Raw genomic sequence first — 16,322 nt, 5'->3', positions numbered from 1 at the left:
CAAGGACCCAGGTTATTCGTTTTTCCCTCTACTTATTGAGTATTTATTGAGCATCTACTGTGCTGGGCGAATTGGTTAGTCTGGCTAATTATAACAGAGGCACTGGTTATCACCACGTATCTAAACACGTGGGGATCTCTATCTAAATCTGACCAGCCAAGCTTTCCTAGTCTGGGTTCTTGGACTGTATTTAATGTCCCTCTTTTCATTTGTCCACTGACTCTAATTTACACATAAGCCAACTCTTGCTCTTTTTACCTGTCTGGTGAGTAAGGAGGACTACATTTTTGCAAGTGCTCCAAACGCTGAGGCACACACGGCAGCACTTTTCATCTGATTGCTAGAAGCTATTCGCATCAGTCTGCAATCCTCTTTCAAAGCTTAGTAATGAAAAGAGCCAGAAAAATATCACTGTAAAGGTTGGGGATATGACTCATTTCCTCTTATAAAATGGACACAGGTCATGGAGGAGAATGTCTTTCTTTTTCAGAGATGCATGGTAAAAATCTTTAGAGATGAAATGTTACGATGACTGCAATCGACTCCAAATCACTTCCGTAAAAAATAAAATAAACGAGGCAAAATTGGCAACATGTTAATTGCTAAATCCAGGTGACAGGAAGATGGGTGTTTCCTGCATGGTTTGTTCTGCTTTTCCATGTATAAACATTACCAAAAATAAAAACAAAAGGGATGTATATTTTTTCCATATAGGGCTGTCTCGCCCCTGTACTGATACTCCATGTGTTTTCAGGCATGGAGACTGTCTCAAAAAGGGATGATATCTGGTCACAATTTAGAAATGCCCGACAGAGAGTGAACATCTGTGCATGCAGGCTCTGTTCTTAACTGTTCTTTGGTTCTATTTATGGAAGGAAGAGAAGACACATCTATTGAGGAAAAAGCAGAGAAGCAAAAAAGAAAGAAAGAAAGAAAGAAAGCAGTGTTGGCACAGAAGCAGGAAAAAAAATGCCTCATTGGGAAAGCACTGCATCAGTAAGATGGTGTTTTTTTGTTAAGTCACAGACAGCTCTGCACGCTGCTTTAAACCACTGGCAGGGTGTTTTGTCCAAGTGCATCTAGTGTATGTGGCATTTATTCCTCTAAACAAACATACCAGCCAAGGAATGGACTCAGGTCCCACCCCTGACATACCCGACACACAAACACAGGCAGGCAGGGGGAGAGGGGGACTCACAGTTCTGAGTACAGGAAGTGCAGGTGGCCCACATTGTCAATGTAGTTGGCAGGGCTGAGCCAAGGCAGGACCAGCAACAGAAGTGCCTTCATTTTCCAAGCAGGATGCTGCTTTCTTCCTGGCCACCTTCTCTCCGTCAGCTGCAGGGGCCCAACCCAGCCCAGCCCCTTTAAAACACACTTGCCATGTTCCCACAATCAGCAGATCACAGAGAATGAGACTTAGAGCCCTTAGCTGAGCCACGCTGATAAATCACGGGCCCGTAAGAGGACTGTGCGCTCTGATTCTCAGATGGGGAGATGAGAGAACGGAGGAACCCACCATGGTTGGCGAGAAGGCTTAGGCTGAGAGCAAGCAGGCTGATGCCCGGGAAAGGGACCTGCCCCTCCTGCAGGATGCCGACTGGTTCTCGGGAAGCAGCTGGTACATTTACATCACTGGCTGGGAGCAGATGGGCTGGAAGCTAATCTGTGTTGGAAGAGGGCATGAACATGGCACGTTTGGAGCCCACCGCGTGAATAAGCAAACGCTCAAAAGCTGTCCTACGGCTTGCTAGAGGAAGACCCCGGACAAAATTAGCATCTTTGGAACACAGTCTGGAGATCTGAGCTTACAGTGAGCCTTCCTCAGATATTGCAACACAGGAATGTTAATACGAACCAACCCCACTCTACATGTATATTTAGAATATGCATTTAAGATATTTTCCCTGTCACTCTCCCGACTATACTGACAGAGGCTAAGAGAAGTGACAGCTTCCTTGTTAATTTTGCAAACTGTCCCTATATAAGAACAGGCTGTGTCATTCTCTCTGAGACTCACAGAGAACCTTGATAGACAGACATAAAATTCTGTCCAAACAGTGCATAGCCTCATATTCTGGGGGGGGGGGAGTTGCTCCATTCCTCCTGCTCCCCTGAGTAACTGAATTAAGCCCTCTCACTAGCTGTAGGATCCTGGGCATTTCATTGAAGCCCCGAGCCTCAGTCATCTCATCTTTGAAATGGAATCAATAAAGCCTTATCAGCCTGGTTCTGCAGAAGCTGGACCACACCATCTCTTCCAGCTTCGAGATCTGTGATTCTAGACTCTACTACCTTCCTTAACACCAGGACTTTGCACGCCTAAGCTCTGGAATGCCCCAGAAGCCCCAGGTCTCCTCTCCTACTCCATATTTAAGAAGAGTAAAATCCATCTTGCTAACTGAAGGCCTAAATCTTAATAGAAATGGCTCAAAGGGATAGTTATATTAATGACAACCAAGCTATTACAGCAAATTACATTTCACAGGAAGAAGACCAGAGAAAAATCTATGGGATGAGACCAACTGTAATAAACCGTGTAGGAATCTGGCGTCAGAGATCTGCATTTACCTGAGGCAAGGCTAAGACTTAAACTCCACTAGACCCTGAGGAGGTACAGACTTAATTTCTACAGTTTGGATCGGAGAGAAGCAACCTTGATAAAGCCTGACATCCATTAATTTATAATTTTTAAGGCCCTAATTTGAATTCCATTTCCTTTAGGTCTGGTATGCAAGAGTGTGTCAGAGCTGGTGAAGAGCAGGAAAGAGGAAGTTAGGTTTGGAACTTAGATGCTGGAGTCAAACAGGTTTGAGTCTGAACCCTAGCTCTGCCATGTAGGAGCTGTGTGACACTGGGCATGTTCCTTAACCTCTCTGAACTTCCGTATCCTCCTCTGTAAAGGAAAGACAATAGTATACTTAACTCACAGTGTTTTTATGAAGGTGGAATGAAATAATGCCTATAAGAACAAAAGACTCAATGAGTGTTAGCTATTGCTATAAATGTCGTTATTAATAGCCACTAATGATCCTGGATAAGCGTAGTTGGCAGCTCAGCACCTGTCTCCAAGAGGCTTTGCTCTTCTCATCCTGGCTTTTCTTTCCTGCTGCACTATTAGGGGCATGACATGGTACACTCCTTTCCTGCATACAGAGCTGCACAGAGTCCTGGAACATACTCTTCTTGAATGTCCAGGATCTACTGTGTAGCACATAACTCATAAGCAGCATCGTATATAATATAGGCATGGGCTTCAAGGTGTACTAGATGTATTTCTTATCATCTTGGGCATGTCATGGTGCTTCTCCAAGTCTCTATGGAAAATGAACAATGCCTGCCTTTCACCTTGCATTTCAAAAGGCTATGACATTGCTGGGTATGAATACAATACAGAAATAAAGGTACTGTTTTTTGTTGTTGCTTCTGTCACTCTTGCAAAAACTGCTGCTTTCCTATTCAACGTCTAATCTCTTCTTCTTTGTAACAGCCCCCAGGGTTGTTCATGGTGGTAATGTACTTGGTCTCTCCCACAAGTGGGCGACCATGTAACACAATGCTGGCCAATGAGTTTTAAGAAGAAATTACTGGGTGAGACATCCCAGAAAGCTCTTTAAAGGAGGGAGTCTCTGTTTGCATATTGTATTTTGCCCTTCCTGCCTGATGCTTTATGCCTAGAACTTGGATGTGATGCTGGAGTTTGAACAGCTATCTTGAGACCATGAGGTGACACATGGTGCTAATCTGAAAAGAGGAAGGAGCCTGGATTCCTGATGGCATCAAGGCAACATCATACGAGTTGTGGACTTCCTAGCCTCAGACGCTGTGTCAAATGAGAAAAAGAGAACTTTTACAGAGTTTAACCAATATAACTTGAATTTTCTACTACCTGCCATCTGATGTAATCCAAACTAATACAATCCCTTGGGGATAAAAATCCCACCTTCAAATGGTCATGGATTGCAGCAAACGATCCTAACCCTAATCCTGGCCCCCAGCCTTTGCCTGTCTGATTCTTACTTATTCTTCAATGTCATCTCAGACATGACCAATCACCTCCTGTTTTCTTGTTTCTTTTCACTAGACAGGGGACTCCTTGAGGGCAGGAGTTCTGCTGGTCCTGTTCTCTATTATATCCTCACCACAGTGCCTAGAGCAGAGTTGATGCTCAATAAATGTTTATTGAATGAAAGAGAATTCAACTCAGTTAAAGAGTCCATTTTTTTGGACCAGTCTTTCTTGATCACAGGCAAATTAGCAAAAAAGGACTTCAGACTTTACAAGAGCCATGGCAGGGGTTAAATATTTATACATATAAATAATAAATGTCCAGAAAGAAAGGAAAAGCGTAAGGGAGCTTTCTGGGTATGAGTGTTGTGGATGATGTGGTTTCTTTAAAGAATTACTTGGAGATTAATCTGATGGACACTCAATAATTCTCTCAAAAAGTAATGCAGGGAACTGCCTCATCTCTTCCATGCCCAGGAGAGATAAAAGAGCAGCTCTCTACTAGGTAGGGCCAGGAGGAAGCTGGGTTCAAGGCTGGAAAGTCACATGAAGGATGTATGTCAGGCACAGTGAGTGGAGATGTTGAGCCAGGCTGTAATGACCAACAAAACTTGTCACCCACCCACCGTTCTATAGAGTCACACCCCCCTGGATCCTCTCTCCAGCAGTAAACCCCTCCCCACCGTGTGGACAGCTAGCTGAGCCTGTGCTGCACTAAACACACTACAGAAAAGAACCCCTGAGGGAAGAGAAGGTCAGGAGAAGTTCCAGGGTAGGTCTTTGGAGAAGAAACTTCCAGGACGTTGGGTTTCAAGTTAATCAAGAAAATAACCCCGGAGAGCCTTCAGTCAGGTGTGCCAGTGACATCACATTTTCATTCAGGGCTGTTTTCAAAACTGAACAACGAGCTCTCTATCCGAGGTCGTAAACACTGAAGACGGGTCAGCTTTATCATCTCCCATTTTTACTAACTGCCACGAGAGAGAAATTACAGGGCAAAGCGACTCGTCCCAAGAAACAATTCAACATGCATGTGTTTTCAAATTCTCTTCCTTCACCTCTAAAAGGTCATTTCCCAGAGGCAGAAATCATGACTTGTAGAGATTTTTCTCTCATTCTGGGCCTGGCCTCTTGTGGATCCTTGATAAATGTTATATATGCAGATGATGATATTGCAAAATGAAGATGGCGCCTTGAGGCTAACATAACTCCCACTCAGGATTAAGGAAGGAAAAGCTTTGCCTCCACACACCCTCCCACTGCTGGCCTGGGTCAAGAGACACACATCGAATTGGCCCTTGGCAGTGCCCCCACCATGACCACTGGCAGTGTCCCTTGGTTAGGAAGGCTGCCATTGGACTCAGCAAACCCATCACTCTTGTGGGAATTCTTTACAGGAGGCTCGTGTGACGGGAGTCTGCAAGCATCTAAGAGGGCAGAGGTCAACAGAATTAGCCAGAAGATTCCGAACAGTAGCTCACATGTGCAGATTTACTCCCACAGAAGACCTCTCTGGTCTGAAGTCAGAAATAGTTTTCCAAGTCATCAATGGTCTGGTCAGTCACGCATACCCACCATTGGTCCTAAATGTTTTAGTTAAGGATTTACATTCAACTTAGGGTCTGAAGTTGTAAAATAACAATGTTTACAAATGAAAATGAATTCTGCAGAAAACAGGCAGCACCCCTGACGCAGGGCTGCTGTTACTATTAGCAGTGATCCTACGGACAGGCCGTGAGCAGAGCCCTAGAAAACATTTCTGGAGCACACAGCCCTTCCTCACGGAACAACCGAAACATTCTAAATGTGATTCATTTCTGCAAGAGCCTTGTATTCAAGGAGCCACCTGCAGTAAGTCCCCATCATGCAGGTGGAGAAACCTATATGTGGGGCTTCCCGGGAAGCCAGGGACTGTCAGCTGTCCAAGACCCCGGGGAGGGTGTGTGTGCATCCTCATCAGTCTCACGGTGGCTTTCAACTAGAGTTGCACTTAAGTTCTCCATACTAGTTCTCAGCCGGCCTAGTTTCTATTCATCAAAGCGGCACTAGTGGAAGAATGTTTTTTAACTTATTGTATTTTAAACACTGAAACCAAGAATGCAAACTTTATAAACAAAGCTACCTTCTAGGGCAAACATAAGACAACCCTCCCATCCAAGCAGCCACCAACCTGGAGGCCTCACATAGACATGGAAGGAAAAACACTTGTCCCCTTGGGAGCTCTGAGTTTTCCCAGTTTAAGGGACTCCAGAGGTAGTAACTACTTCGTCTTCACATCTTTTCCAAGGGGAGGAAGAGGTCGTCTACTGGCCCAGTCACAGGCCCAAGAGAACTCTGGAGTCAGGCTCTGGATTAGCTCCAAATTCTTAATCCTGGCCAAAAGGAAAAAAAAGAAGACATGCCCAGGGAACAGGGAGGGGGAAAGGAAGTGTATATTAAGCATTTGATGACTAACAAATACAATCTATTTTTGGAAATGTTGGTTTCAACCTACTTAGGAAGCTGAAGTGTGGAGGGAGCCAAGAACGAGTGTGGAGGCCCAGCACCTTCCGGGAGAGTTTCCCCTCCACCCAGGGCTGCCCACGGCGCCTGTGAAGGCCGCGGAGGCTGCAGCTCAGAGAGGTGATGAAAGTTTGGGGTTCTTTCCTGACTTCTGTTTTGCAGACATGCATCTCATTATCAGCTGAGCGTTCATCAGGCCTTCCCCCAAGGCTTCCTTGAGGTGTCCGGGTCACTCAGCCAGCATGGGCAGGTGAATGAAATTCCCACTCCAGGCAGCGGAGGCCCTCCTGTATCACCCCTCTCCTGGGGGCTCCAGAGACGCCCCGCTGCCTCTTCCCAGCCCTTCCCTGGCACCACTGCTGTCCTGGCCTTGCTCCCAGATCCATGTGCCACCTTATCCCAATTTTTAGGGATAGCCTTGACCCCAAATCAGTTCTTGATGAGGGGATGGGGAGGGGCTGCTGTGTTTTCACTGTCTCTCCACAGGCTGCTTCTATTTCTTTCCTTGTCTCTCTCCTCTCTGCTCCTCCCCTGCAAACCTCCAGTGGTGGGCAGAAGGATGACCACCCCCCTGCAAGATGTCCACCTCCTAATCCTCAGAACCTGTGAATGTGTTACCTCACATGGCAAAAGGGATTTGCAGATATGACTAAGAATCTTGAGATCCTGAGGAAAGGATGCTGAATTATCCAGGTGGATTCACTGAGTGGATCCCAATGTAATCGTAAGTGTCCTTATATAAGAAAGGCAGGAGGATTAGAGCCACAGAAAGAGATGTGAGGATGGAAGGAGAGGAAAGAGAAAGAGGGAAAGAAGGAAAAAGAGAGAGAGACTCTACACTGCTGGCTTTAACAATGGAGAAAGAAGGGGGATGGGTAGAGCTCAGTGGCAGAGCACACGTTTAGTGTGCATGATGTCCCGGGTTCAATCCCCAGTCCCTCCATTAAAAAGTAAAAATAAAAAAATGAAGATGGAGAAAGAGGCCACCAGCCAAGGAAGGCGGGTAGCCTCTGGAAGCTGAAAGGGATTCTCCCCTAGAGCCAAAAGGAACTACCTTCCCAAGCCCTTGATGTCAGTGAGACCCGCGTTGGACTTCTGACCCTCGGAACTGTAAGGTAACACACTTGAGTTGTTTTAAGCCACTAAGTTTGTGATCACTGGTTACAGCAGCAGTAAGAAATGAATACAGCACCCCAACACAGATGCATAGGTGGCAAAAGACGGGCACATGGGGAGGGAGGTCTATTAGGGCCTTTTCTCCTCCCCATGCTCCTCAGCCCCCTACCCCATTGTGGCCCCAGACTTGGCCCTGGCCCTGCACCAGCACCTGTCGGCATCCACCTCACCTCTGACCCCAGACCAACTCCCCTGCAGACAACGCCTCTCCTCCCTGGGCAAAACTTGCAGCAGAGGTCACAAATAGACTCCCTTGCCCCTTCTCCTCTGCCTGCACTTCCTTCTGGGCCATCAGAGAAGAGGTGCATCCTAGTTTAAACAAACACCAACAACAGCAGAGGCTCAGAGGCAGCCCACCAGCCTGAGTTAGATGCGTCTGGCTCAACATCTAGGGGAGAAAAGTGAGTTCACCGAAGTACTCAGCATGGAAACCACGTGCATAGCATTACACCCAGGCCACTGCTTTGGACACAAACGTCCACGTTAGAGAATCCGCATGTCTCCAAAGACAAAGACTCAGCTTCATGACTGGAGGAATGTGACCTTTAGATAAAAATACCTGCACCTGCCTCTTTCCCTTGTCAGAACAGGAACCAAGATAAACACCAGCTTCCAAATTTCCTCTTACAAAATAACTGTGGCATTATTGTTCGCGCTTTATTAAGCGTCTTAAGTGCTCTAAGAGAGTACCTCACGTGCATGAGACCCGGGCAGCCGCTGAGGCCGTCCACACGAAGAATGTCAGGAACAGGACGGTGTGAGTGGACAAAATGAGAGGCAGACAGGTGGAGCAGTGATGTCGGCCACCAGCAGGGGTGGTCCGACCACTGGCTGAAAAATTTGCAGAACAAATAGGTTGGAGGACAAACGTTTTCTAAATTTCTCCTTTTGAAAACTTAGTTGAAAATACCTCACATCTCCCCAAAGGACAGGTGGGTTTTGCCAATTCCCATAAAGAGGAAATTTTAATACTCATGGGCCAAACAGGGAGATATTTTTTTCTCAGGTAAAAAACAAGCCATGTCCACCAGGACACCTTTTGGGGAAACAGGAGCCTCAGAGCAAGCTGCTCATCAGATCTTTCCAGTATCTTTCACATTTCAAATGCACACAAATGAAATAAGCTAGTCACAGAGGACAAACGTTGAATGATGCTTCTTCTATGAGGTTCCCAGAGCAATCAAATCATAGAGACAGGAAGTAGAATGGTGGTTTACATCGGCTGGAGACGAGGGAATGGGGAGGTTATTTTGTTTGGGTTTGGTTTGGTTTTTTGTTTGTTTTTTTTAATGGATATGACATTTTAGTTCTGGAAGATGAAAAAAATTCTGGAGATGGATGGTGGTGATGGATGCACAATGTGAATGTGTTTAGTGCCAACTGAACTGTACACTTAAAAATGCTTAAAATGGTAAATTTATATTACGTATATTTTACCAAAAAATTCCTATAAACACCCCACCCCCCAAACTCTACCTCCTGCTGTTTTCTCACACTGAACTACAGCCATAAACACCTAAAGCGTGTCTTATTTTGAATGAATCCTTTCCTTGGTTGCAAAGCAGAACGCAGAGAAAGCGCCCAGGCCGGAACAACCCGCCCTTCCAGCGGCGCCGCGAGGGCGGGGCTTCTCGGGATTGGCCGCCCGGGAGGCCCTCCCTACCTGGTTTGAAAGTGATGCTCAAGGTCGTAGCGCTGTAGCACCTCGTCGCAGTGCTCCGTGAACGGGCAGGTCACCAGCAGCTTGTTGAGGAGCTTGTTGACCAGGATGCTGGATTTCTTGCAGTGCTGCAGAACCAGAGGCTTGCGATCCACGGGGCAGAAGTCCTTCTCCACCAGGAAGTTGGTGAGGCAGAGCGTGCAGTAGGTGTGTCCGCAGGGAGTGTCCAGAGGGTCCAGCAAAGCTTGAAGGCAGATGTGGCAAATGAGGTCATCGTCCACGTCTTCTGTGTAGGTGTAGAAATGGTTTTCCTCGGGCGAGTGGGCTTGGCCGCACACCACGCACAGGGGTGCGGGGCTGGGATCTGGGTCATCGGCAGGATCTGCCTGGCTCATGGTCGACTGGGTCGGGGCGGGGCAGTATGACCGGAAGCCAACCCACGAAAACACAGCTTCTTCGGGAGCAAATCAAGGTCTTCCCAGAGCCATCCACTAACCTGAAAGAGAATAAGACAGCTCATCTTGGATTGCACAGCACGCTGAATACGCGGCTTGTTATGAACGTGAGGCAGGGCTGCCGGTGGCCAGAAGTGAGTGGTGACTCAGAAGCCAGGGCTGAGTGCCCACTCGGGTGACTGACATGGCCCGGGGCCAGCGTCTTTGCCTCCTTCTGCCTCAGTTTAACCACCTATCCCAGCAGCAACCACGTTTACCTTTAACAACCTCATGTTGATGTGGTGAAAATCCTTTGGGTAACATCTGGGAAATGCCCAGAAATACACTCTAAGAAATGTAATTTGTTAACTAAAAAGACCAGTGATTTATAAAGTTCTCTGTCAGAGAAGGACAAGAAGAAAAGCTGTTAACAGTCTGATGGCTGTCTCTTAGCTTCCCCACCCTTCTCCAAAACTCAGAATATATAGGACCTCGGAGTCTTCAACTAAATCATCTGAGAAGTTGAGGCTGCTGTATGTTTCTGAAGATAAAGGCAGTGTTTTCTTCTACATGCATTTCATTTACTCAGTCACTTAGTGGTAAAGTGGGTTCTGGAGCCACACCACCTGGGCCAGTCCCGCCACTACTGCGGGCCAATGATTTAAGCCTCTGTTCCCACATCTGTACAATGGGGATAAAAATAGCCTACTTCATAGGATTATTGTGAGGATTAAGAGATATGAGACATGAAGCTCTTAGAATTGTCCCTGGAATATAGTAAGTGCACATTGAATATTAACTATCCTTACATAATGTATATTTGTTACTGAATTCATTCTGTCTCCAGTCTAGCTCTGTTGGCTTGGAAACTAAAAGCTGAAGTTTCTATAAAGGGGGGGTGTGTGTGTGTGCGCGCGCGCACGCGCGTGTGCGCGCGCCTGACTGCCTTTGTTCTAATCATCTCTTTTATTCAAAAAAATATATATATATATATATTTCAAACTAGGAGTGTACTATCCCAGCATGTAACTCCCTTTGGTATATAAGTTTAAGATAGAGTGTTTAACATGCCTGATTAACATGACTTCCTGGATAATCAGTCAATAAAGATTTTTTTTTTGGCCTTCAATCATCTTTATTAATGAGCTGCAGTAGAATGAGATTTGTAACAATGAGAATCATAAACATCTCTGTTTTCAGTAAACATTTTTTGAGCACCAACTTGAGCTAGGTAGTGAGTTGGCTGTGGAAGAGACCTTCAAGAGAGATTTAAAGGACATGCCTGCCCTCATGGAGTCCCCAGTCCAGGGAAGGTGGACGTGAACACTATAATCAGAAGTCCAGATAAGCAGTGCAAAGGCAGGTAAGTGCTAGGAGACTCTGGGTCGACTCTCAGGACAATTAAGAATCCCGCAGCTACCCCTATCCCTATCCCCCAACTCAACTTCCTAATTTTCTGAAAGTAAATAAAACGACTTTCAGCTTTCCACGGGGATATAAAGACACATGAATAACCTAACAGGAAACTAGCCACGTTTGGAAATAGCACAGCAGTCATAAACTGTGTTAGTTTTTTCTTTTCCAAATAAAGTCCGAGGTTGTTTGTACAAACAGAGACTTATCTGAAAAAGAAAATCCATCGACTTCAAACTTTCACTGAGTCAGCTTCATGTTTACATTTCTGGGCTGCACTAATACGCCTGGAAGCACAGTCTGGTCAAGAGGTGGAAGTAAAAGGCCCTGAATGTGAAAGCATGTAGGAATCACAGCATTTTATTTAGCATCCAAAGAGCCCATGGAAGGCTAAGGCAGAGGGTGCAGGTGAGGGTGAAGTTGTTTCTAGCTCAGTTTCATGGAAACCTACACAGCTGCTGTGTGTCCTTCAGGCTGATAGAAGGTACTGGAACCTCACAGGAAGTGCTTTAAGGGGCATGAAAAACAGTGGAAAAATAAACACGAGAATGGAAATGGGCCACCCAAAAGATTATCATCTACTCTAGGAAAGGAAGTTCACGTATTTTGAACTAAAACACTAGATCTTTTAAATTGTAAGAGTTTTGTCGAATACTTCCATGGGTTTGGGTTCTGTCTGTTCTTTCTCGCTGTGCTGGGCCTGAGAGTGACAGGAGTGCTCTGGTCGAACTACTGAAAAAACGTCACAATTCTGGGCCATTCCTTTATCGGTGAAATGGCCAGATTTTTGGTTTGTACACTGTGCTCTGGAAGGTGTGTCAGAGGCCTCAGGGTCTTCCAGAAAAGGAAAGGAGGGATGGTGGGCTGTCTCCACTTCTCCATCCCGCCCAGTCCCAGCTCCACTTTTATCTCACACATCAGCTTCCTCATAATATTTTCTTCAAAGAACCCTGGCTTAACGAAAATAAAAGCAAACAACCAGACTAGATACTATGAAATCCCTTTCAGAAACGGAGTCCTATGGTTCTGTGCTAATAAAGTAGAGGTGTTTTATTTTGGGGTGGTTGGCTTTTGGGAAAATCTCTTTTTTTTTCTTTCTGACACACTTTTGAGCATTTACCATGTGCAGGCACTATGCTGGGGCCTTAGATATATTATGTTATTTAATCTTTACAAATCCCCAGGGGTTTTGTTTTGGTTTTTTTTCATTTAACAAATGAGGAAACAGGTGAAGCAGGTAAGAAACTTGCCAGTCACACCAAAAAACAAAAAACAAAAAACCCAGAGTAACTGCTGACTCCAGTTACTGCTCTTACACATTTTGCTGCTTTTCTCCTGGCATCTTTCTTGACTGTGACCAGTCAGAATCCCAAAATGTGACCAACTAAATATAGGAGCCCCAGGAAATTAGAAGGTTAAAAATCTCTTTCGGCCTCCTTGCAAGGGGGACCCCCCTTTCCCAAGGTCTCTGAATGAAAGGGCTCTGACTTTACTGAGTGTAAGATGCCTGAGGAAGGGTGAATGGACAGGGACAAGCAAAAATGGCTGGTTTTAGCTCCAACACCAATTCATTTTTCTTTTCTTCCTTTTTTTCTCCGAGAGCAATTTGAATTCTCGGGCACTTACTCATGTGAGTAAACCAGATTCTTCACATAATATTAATGTAAACATCACTGTATATATTTTCCAACTTTGCTTTAGACTAAATAAAGCCTATATGAATAGACACAGATGAGAGAGTTGGCTGAAAAAGCAATTTGGGGCTCCAAAGAAAAAAACTAGGTAGACTTTAAAAAATATGATTAATATCATTTACCTGATGTTTCTTAGTTCCAGTTTACATCTTATTAGCATGTACGATGGATCATGTTTTTAGACATGTATTTATCTTGCTGAGGGACTGAGAAGAAATTATCAAAAATCATTAAGGCTTCAAAAGTAAACAATTTTCTCCCCTAAAAGTGAGCGCGAGGGCCTGTCAGCTTTGAGTGCATCCTCGGTGCTCAGTGTGTGGGCACGCTGGCCCTGGCTGAGAGGAGGAGGGAGCCACAGTGGGGCTTCTTTGCAGTTTGGAGTAAGAAAGAGCAGGAAGTGGGTTCTCTCCTCGGGTGTGTGTAGGGTGGTGGGGGCGGAGACCTTACACCTCCTTGGTAGGCCCTGTTATGGCTCAGGAACCAACCTTCCTCCTTCCTCTCTGATTTGGGGTGGAATAGAGGCCTGAGGTGACTTTCAGAGAGAAGTGTCGTCCACCAATGTCGTGCTGGAAAGTACCACGAAAAGTAAAAATCTCCCTCAATCCCCACTTCCTTTCCCATTCGTTTATCTTGCTGGAAATCGCTACAGAAGTTCTTCTCCCTAACTTGCAAATTCTACACTTTCCTGATAACAAAGGTGCATTTCAGAGCAAAAGTGAGTCAGCAGTGTCTGCAACCGAGAGGGTCTTCAGAGGGCGTATGTACACTGACTCCTGCACTGGAAAAATCCGGTAGACTGAAGACTTAAAAGCCTTAAGCACAGCCTTTGGGAGGGAGATTAAGAGGTACAAACTTCCAGCTCCAAAATGAATGACTCAGAGAGACCCACTTCAGAGCTAGAGACGCATGCAGGCTGAAAGTAAGGGGATGGACAAAGAAAGATGGACTAGCAATTCTTATCTCAGACACAATAGATTTTAAGAAAACAAAATGACTTCAGGGGATGAAATGGACAGTGTGGGATATATAGTCAGTAATGATGTAATGGCTTCATAGGGTGACATTTTGTAACTAGACTTATCGTGGTGATCATTTTGTAATGCACAGAAATATCAAATCACTATGTAGTGCACTAGGAGCTAACACAGTGTTTGTTGTAGGTCAATTATACTTCCATAAATGAGCAAACTCATAGAAAAATAGATCAGAAATGTAGTTACCGGGGGGGGGGAGGGGAACTGGATGAAAGAGGTGAAAAGATAGAAACGTCTGGTTGTAACACACATATGTAATAGGGAAGGAACGTACAGCATGATTAATATAATCAACACTGCTGTGTGTTACATGTGAAAATTAAGAGAGTAAATCCTAAGAGTTCTCATCACAAGGGAAGAATACGTTTTTCTTCTATTTTGTGGCTTTATGAGATGATGAATGTTCACTGAACGAATTGTGGTAATCATTTCATGATGTATGTACATCAAATCATTATGCTGTACACTTCAAACTTATACAGTGCTGTATGTTGATTACATCTCAATAAAATTGGGTGGAAAAAAATCACACACAAAAAGAACAGCCTTTGGGATACAGCCTGTTTGGAAGCAGAAAAAATTTTGCATGAGATAATCTACAAGAACAATGGGGTCTCTGGTGGCCATTGTCCCACTAATTTTCCTTTAAATGCACACTGGCTTTACAAAAAGTGGTTATCTGATGTAGTCAGAATAAACCATATACAGCACTGGAAAAGTGATGGATAAACATGTCACCTGGCATGCTGTGCAGACAATTTCACATTTTCCTCCTACTGAAGGGACTTGACTCCAGAGCATCCCTTGAATAGGTGCATGAGTCACAGCTTTCCAACAATAGTAATGGGACCTCATGATATTCAAAAGAATCTGTCCTTGTAGTCAAATGGCAATGTGTCCTGCATTGGTACTTTAACCTTGACAAACATGAAACATGATAGCCATAGGCTCTTTAGGTTGAAAGGGAGCCTTGAGAAATGGTCCTTAAATGAAACAGGACTTTATTTCCTTATAAAATAGATCATTCTGCCTTTGAATAGCTCTAACCTACTAGTGAGGGAAAGTCCATGTATTGACCCAAAATTCACCCCCCTAGACCTCACCCACTACCTCCATGGGTCCCATTTAGAATATGTCTAATTCCTTAAATCCTTCAATTATTTGAGGGCAGACTCCAAGTGCCCCCTAGGTACAGCAGCCTGAAGTGTATCCGACCTTCCTTCAGGTTTGCAGACTCCAAGAGCCCGACTGCACTCTTCTGCAAGCTCCCCAATTTATCAGCGTCCTTCCTGCAATCTATGGATAGCATGAACCCCAGGTCTCCAGGACAAAGTGAAGTGGGAGTAACTAACCACTCCCAGAGCCAAAGACTGCATCTGCTCCCCGGGCAGCAGTGCACACCCGGGCTGGTACTGCAGTCCTGCCAGAGCTGAGCAGGGAATGCTGCCCTGAGGCCTAGAGGAAGCTATCAGCAATTCTTGGCCATAGACGGGGAAAAGAATCAAGACTAATAGAAAGGTGGATGCTTTTAAAAGCAAAATCAAATGCTAGGAACACAGTTTAGAAAATGCAAAGATATTTAGAGGCATTAGGTAGATTTATACAAACAGAATGAAGGCCTCAATGGCTAAGCGGTTCCAGTATTGGAATTCTCAGCATATAATCTGATTCAAAGAACGAATGGTATTTGGGGAATTTGGGGCTCTGCCATTTGTTTGTAAGCATTCCTTTATGTTGACAACTCTTGTTCTAAAATGTCCTGACATAAATAACACAAGAGAAATGGAAACCATTTCAACAAATGGTAAATCAAAGAGAATTTTTCTCATCCAGAGCATAAACATCAATGAGCCTTCACCGACATTCACTAATAAATGAAAAAATTAAAACACTGACAGGCCTAGGGCAGCTGATGGGGGGGGGGCAAGCAAAGGGATAAACTGGAAGTCCCACAGCTCCAGATGCTCCTTTCCCCTTCCCTCCCACAGTTAAAAAAAAAAAAGATACACAAGTGCTCGACAAGGAAAGTGTCCTCAGAGGCTTTACCAGTCAGTCACCTTGGACCATTAGGGTTCTCCCCTTATCTGCCAGAAAGCATTGCTTATGGAAAATTTCTACTTCTCCTGTGACAAACATGGTCCTAAAAATCCACTGAAGACAGTCTTAAGTAACAGATACACTTATCCCACCAGTGCCATGTGACCCACATTGCAGCCTAGGGCAAAAGGAAACCTGAGTCCTAATATACACGTTTTCTGTATTTTTTAGTGGTTAAATTGTTTTTCCTAGATCATTAAGGTAGTTGGGAAAAAAAAGTGAGAAACATGAAAACTATGTGTTCAATACATACATACAGTATTATTTTGAATTTAAATATTTTACTTATACTAAAACCAGAATT

General features: G+C 44.8%; 1 protein-coding gene across 8 annotated transcripts in view; it reads right to left on the bottom strand.

Moving 5' to 3' along the window:
- Window positions 1–16,322, bottom strand: part of LNX1 (ligand of numb-protein X 1) — a 167,567-nt gene that overhangs the window by 86,056 nt on the left and 65,189 nt on the right. For 7 of the 8 annotated variants that reach the window (XM_010966089.3, XM_045524927.2, XM_074347816.1 and 4 more), the window contains one exon: window positions 9,350–9,842. In XM_010966089.3, coding sequence (XP_010964391.2) covers window positions 9,350–9,741 — 392 coding nt within the window. In that variant the 5' untranslated portion in view covers window positions 9,742–9,842. Of the gene's footprint in view, window positions 1–1,198; window positions 1,519–9,349; window positions 9,843–16,322 lie in introns of those variants that run through there. The other variant, XM_010966090.3, reaches the window with a different exon arrangement.

The sequence above is a fragment of the Camelus bactrianus genome, chromosome 2 (assembly GCF_048773025.1).
Source record: "Camelus bactrianus isolate YW-2024 breed Bactrian camel chromosome 2, ASM4877302v1, whole genome shotgun sequence".
Lineage (NCBI taxonomy): Eukaryota > Metazoa > Chordata > Mammalia > Artiodactyla > Camelidae > Camelus > Camelus bactrianus.
Note: the sequence above shows the minus strand (reverse complement) of the source record. Positions and strands in the feature narration are given on the sequence as shown.